The following is a 6,172-nucleotide window of genomic DNA, read 5'->3' on the forward strand; positions in this document are numbered from 1 at the left end:
ACACATCAATATATCAACATACATGATGAAATATAAAGTAACAAACGCATTTCTGCGCAATGCAGATAGAAACAGTTCTGATGTGGATGGCTTATGACAACGTCCTTTTAAGAAACTCAACATATACATTTCTGTGGTACATGAAAACTGTCCAAGAGATGATATGAACTTGGAAAGTCAGGTCGGTTTAAAAACTAGTTATTTGTCGTGCACCCAAGTAAAGGGTGTAAATGTCTTAGTGTGATTTTAGTATCGGTTTAATTAGGAGGATGAGGAGTTGATATTATATACATGGAAAAGACAAATGAAAGGATTAAAAGAAGGATAAGTACAAAAGAAATGACAAGGGGTAACTTACAGAAATAGGAATAATTGCTATCCAGAAATAGAGATTAGATCCTGTCATTGATCAGGAAACAAATGAACTGTGTTAGAAGAGTGAACAAAATCAAGTAATCTAACGGGAAATTTCTTCTTTTGTGAAAAGAGGCATAAAAGAGGGAGAAATCTGTTGTGATAAGCCATACCGTTGACATCAAAAAGCATGAAAGCAACGACAAATCCCCAGAGTGGAACACTGCATGATTTTGCAAACAGAACAGATGTTTTGGCTATGGAATACTTCATGAGAATGAACTTTGGATAAATAGAAGGAAGAAACGAATAAGTAAACATATGCTGTGAGACTTAAATTAAAATGGTACAGATATTTCGTCATGAAGGTGAGATACAATTGACAATTTTCATTTAACAGTATGAGGCATGCCAATCACAGGTAAACAAGTAACTAAAAGCATACACAATGCAGAGACGGATAAAACAGATCAAGTATATTTGATAAACAGAAAGTCAGAAAATAACTGCCTAAAGTGTTGTTCATGATGCTGCAAGCATATTATAAATGTAATTACTAACCTCACACCAACGATCTTTTGGAATTCCTCTTCCATAGATCGAATCATGTAACTGTGGAAATCGTAATTTGAAGTGAGGTTATGATTCTGCCAAGAATATGGGGAAAAGAAAACTGAGTAAACATTCCAAAGTGGTACATATCATCAAGGAACTTAAAAATATTGTGATGGATATGATACAAAAGGCACTTAAAGTAGCTTCATATGGTCATAAAGGGGAGACAAGACAAGTGCAAGTAACAATGGCACCTTCGACTATGGCATCTGCATACCTCAATGAAGCCTTTGCGGAGTGCAAGATAATCAGCTCGAACCACAGAACGTCCAAATTGTCGGAAAAAACATGTCTGTCATTTAATTTAACTTAACATAAGAAAGATTTACGATTATACAGGACAAACAGAACAAAATAGAACCCTGGACATTTGAGCTAGTTGGTAAATAGAATCAAGGAGAGTGTAGGGTGTTGAGAGTGAGTTAATTTGTTAGTGTTACAGCTGTCCTGCAGTGTTTAAGAGTATAGTGTCTCTATATATTCTCTCTCTGTACTCAGATGAGAATTAAAAATATACTTTTCAGTACATCTTTCCCTTCTTTGATACAGGGTAACAAAGAAGTATCTTCTAAAGAAAATCAGGCCTCCATAGAAACTGTTAGATGTAAGTGACTCATACAATTAAGAACACTATGAAGTGAATTTTAATCTCTTTCTCCACATTAAGAAAATCAGTAAACCTTTTTGTCTTATTTTACACAACATAGTTATAAAATCCAGAAATGCATTTTGCAATGTTTCAAGCAACCTCCCTGATCATTTCTATGAACCACCCAACAGGGACAAGAATTTTCAAAAACGGACAGGCATACCATGTAGCTAATGAAGTATCAAAAGATATGAATAATAAAAAGGGGAAAAGAACACAAATGAAATGCATCAACAAGAAAATGAAGCAAGAAAAAAAAGGTGAAGTTCTGTAATTACCACCCAGACCATACAGCTGTTTCTGACCAACAGATTTGATGTGTGAAATTTGACAAATGTTGATTGCCTTCGCAATGTCAACTTTCTTGTCATCTCTGTAGCAACACAAGAAGGGATTAATCACTCTTGAAATTGGTTTCAATATAAAAACTGAACTAGTCACTTGTGGATGGCTAAACTTGTAGACTTGCAAACTGTATTTTCATAGGCCTTAGTGAAGTTCAATGCTTTGGATTTTATTAGAATCACATTGGTTAGCTTGCCTATGACTAATACATATAAAGCAGTGGATTGCTTTTGTATGATAAATAACCTGATTATTATATAGTGCATAGTCAATCATAGAACTTGGAACTGGTGCACAAAGGATCAAATAGAACCCTAGACTACAGATATAAATCACATATTTGAACTTGGGACCTCTAACTTAAATCTATACTATGAAGACCAAATCTGTCAATGATATAAAATCACAGAGTCACTAAGGCAGAAAAACCCATGTTGAGCTCACCAGCTAATGACTCGTGGCGTTCCATGTGAGCCTCCTCCTCCCATGTCCTCCAACTGTGAATCTGGTATTCATTATCACGTTTCCGTATCAAACAAAACCCAAGTAGTTAGCACCTTGATGATTTATTATCCAAGTGGATATTTTATCACCCAAGAAAGAACTACTAATTTTCTACATGAATTTGTATTATACTCCTGGAGTGCTGTTATCATTTCTTGGGTCAAAAAGATTGCTGCTTAATGCAGCTGTAAATTCAATTCAACTTGAAGCAGTGAATAAAACATTCAACACTCATTGACACCGAATATCATTTTCCATTATTTGGGAATGAACTTCCTACATTTGCTATTTCTATGAGAATTATGGCCATGCATTAACTATCGCAGGTATGATTCCATGATCCATATATAAGCGCCCCCCCCCCCCCCCCCAAAAAAAAAGCATTACATTTCCCCCCTCTAATTTTCTATGTTAGTTTATGTCTGATTCCTCGATTCTCAAATCAAGTCCTGGTAGGGGACTGACTCATTATATTGAGAAGTATTAAACTGTTGAACCACTTCCCAGGGGAAGTGTAGAGCTTCAAGAGGTTCAACAGAAGCAGTGGAGCACTCTTTCCTTAACCTCATGTATTCTCACGAAAATTCACCGCTTATAAAGTGGTATGCAAACGAATCAAGCAGTGCTTATATGCTTTTACTCGCATAGACCATCATCTTGAAGAGTTTTTTATGGAAAAAAAAAACTTTACTCCAATATCAATTGTTAATACCACTATTTTCAACCTAATATCATCATTGATTAATCTGAAGTAGTTTAGTGAAAGTTTGCTAAGGTCTTTATGTAAAATGACAAATGAATCAAGTAGATTATCAGCTAATAGTACAACTAATGTACAAAAAGTGTCAGTTACTACATTTAGCTTGACTCTCATTTTCATATTAAAAATAAGAGGGAAAAGACAAAAACATGACAAGGCATAGATCAAAATGAAATAGAACATCAATCTTCGGCCCATATTTTTTCAATGATGATCAGTACATGCTAGTGAGGTCATGTTTTCCTATCATAAATAACATCTCACCTTCACAATTGCCAATAACATTGTTAAGCAACTGTAAGATACATGCGTGACTGCCATCACAAAAATGAATCGGTGCAGTTGCTCTAGTCCTTCATATGAAACAAATGGTTCATGACCCTGTGTGACAGAACAAATTCCAATTTGGCCCGCATTAATCTGCAGAAGTAAAAGCAAATAAACAATCAAAATTTTAAACATCAAGGTATATATACCTCTTTGCAGGAGTTTTGATTCATGTCATTCAACATCCTTCTGACCAGGTGTGGATAAGTAGAAGCCATCAACAACATACGTTCTTTTGGTTCATTCTTTTCCATTTCTTCATCAACCTCAGATCTAGTGCATGGAGCAAAAGTACTACTGTAGAACTTTGATGGGATGCAGATATTAGCTATCATTGTTGAGGTAGCCGTTAATAGGAGTGATATAAATCCAAGAAGCATCAACTCTGAAGATAGAGTGCCAAAATAACAAGAGTTAATTAATTAAGATAATACATAAATTTTGGGCAGTGTAGATTGCGAGTAGAACTTATTGCACGGTACCTTCTTTCATCTTCTCCAAAGCTGCGAGTAAGGGTTTTCGATTAGTTTTCTGTAGCCACTGCAGCCACAGAGAAATGCAGCCGCATTTGAATTCATCCCAAACCTTTCAGTTTATTTCTCAATGTAAATCATTTCATTTGACAGTGAGCAGTTAATATTCTGAAATAATGCAACTCACCGGGGATGACTGTGCAAAAGAAGATATACCAAACAAGCCTGAAGATCATCCCACAGATTTCTCTTACAAGTCGAAATCGAGGGAATACAGGTCCTTGTGGAGCATTGTTTGGCTAAACTATGGTAGAAGTTGGCTCCGTCTTTTACATTTAGTTTAAACCAAGAGTTTAGGCAAAAGAATCTTCTTGGAAAAACCCATCTCAAAAGAAAACTGCTAACGATATTGTTCACTTCAGAATGTACAAAATCTATGAATCAATTTTCTCAGTTGTTGGTCAAAACTTCCCTTTTCCTTCTTCCATTCCTCTAATCAACCTCATGATGAAAGTCTAGTTACATCCCTTTACGTGAAGTTTACTATATGCACATTTGCAATTTAAATCCAGAAATCTTATGCAGTCCTACAGATTTAAGACTAAAATCATCAAAAGATCAATAATGAACGTAGCAATTCTTACCTTGCTTAAGTGGTGAATGGAGCGCTCCACAAGGAAAGAAACAAGAACAAAGATTGTTAACACAGTGGCAACAGACCATGTTGGAGTCAAGGCCAATGACCTTATTTCTACATTTTCTGCCATTTTGAGCTATGAAGTATCCTGATTACTCGCCAAACTTCAAGTAGCACGGGCCAACTTCAATTGGCCTAAAATACGGGCCTCACTGAAGACCAACTTTCAACGATTATAAAAGCATAACTCATATTACAATGCATAATCTGACTCTAGCTTGATGAGATGATGCTACACTGAGAAAAGAAGAATACGTACCAAAAGGAAGTTTCTAGTCTTCCCAATCACCTCATTAACGCCATTTTCAAAAAGTATGCATTAGCAGTACGATTGTCTCCCAAGTTTGAGTATGCTGAGCGAGAAACAGACCAACACTAAGTCTAGGGAGCCACTGCTTGTTTCTTCTTTAACAGGAAAATATACTATTAATTGATCTCCCGGAGGAATAAACTGTCCCCCAAAGGTGTTTCCAATACAAGAAGAAGAAGAAGAATCCCTCTAGAAAGCTTTAAATGAACTTGGACTTTCTTTTTTAGTGCCTGCAGACTATCAGTGGAACTCTAAAAGCAAACCTTCAGCCCCGATCTTCGTCCGGATCAACAGTGCCAAGCAGATTCGCCAAACATTCTCAAATCCGACAGAAAGACCCAGCTCTTTCCTATATCCCACATTATACCGGTACCCCACCACCTCAAGTAGTGTCAGAGATATGGGGAACTCACAGGCAAGAGATTTCTATGTGAGTAGCTTCAGAACATTAAACCGCAGGAACATACATTGAATGGTTCATCTAACTGCATTTATTTTTCTCAGGCAAGGGTTGAAGCGCGTCGTTTCCAGCTGCATTGCATTACTGTCTGTCATTCCTGACGTAGGCTCTGACTTTCACAACATTTAGGCAAAGATAGTGACTTTAACTGTATATATATGCAGGACATGCCTCTCATCAGGCTCCTTCATAAGCTATTACCGACTGCCTCAGGCTTTCAACTTATTCAACTGTGAATCATGATAATGCGGACATGGTTCTTTCATTGTATGTAACAAATCTGTTTGAAATGATTATCTATTTGTTTAATCTAAAAGACTAAATATATTAGCGTATTGTTTACTAATCAGATATAAATGCTCCAATATATGTTGGCAAAAAAATAAATAAATAACTGCTCCAGTATCTACCAGAACAAAGTTAATTTTACCAATCAGATATCAAATATATATGGTTTATATATAGACTTTTTGAAAAATGAGACTTGGGGAGTGGAGCCGGGTCTAAGTTTCCCATTCACAATACCACACCACAGTCCACGGCTTCCAAAACCGCATCCAAAGATACCCTTCCCTTCACGTCTTCTTGTCGGATTTGTTTCTGCGTTGTGATACTCCCTTGTGTTCTATTGATGGATCATATATTAATGGTATTTTGTCACCTTTTTTTTAAAAAAAA

General features: G+C 36.2%; 1 protein-coding gene across 1 annotated transcript; it reads right to left on the reverse strand.

The window, feature by feature from the left end:
• Positions 1–358: 358 nt before the first annotated feature.
• Positions 359–5,410, reverse strand: LOC114762225 (MLO-like protein 11; the record flags this gene model as incomplete). Its single annotated transcript, XM_028951691.1, has 11 exons — positions 4,984–5,410; positions 4,672–4,876; positions 4,037–4,094; positions 3,704–3,939; positions 3,492–3,608; positions 2,408–2,468; positions 1,897–1,991; positions 1,187–1,261; positions 916–1,001; positions 528–577; positions 359–399 (listed from the first exon to the last, which is right to left on the reverse strand). Coding segments are annotated over exons 2-11 (942 nt in total), but the record flags the coding sequence as incomplete, so codon positions are not given.
• Positions 5,411–6,172: the final 762 nt, after the last annotated feature.

Source organism: Neltuma alba, unplaced genomic scaffold, assembly GCF_004799145.2.
Source record: "Neltuma alba isolate B1F8T4 unplaced genomic scaffold, ASM479914v2 tig00011201_pilon, whole genome shotgun sequence".
NCBI classification, from domain to species: Eukaryota; Viridiplantae; Streptophyta; class Magnoliopsida; order Fabales; family Fabaceae; genus Neltuma; species Neltuma alba.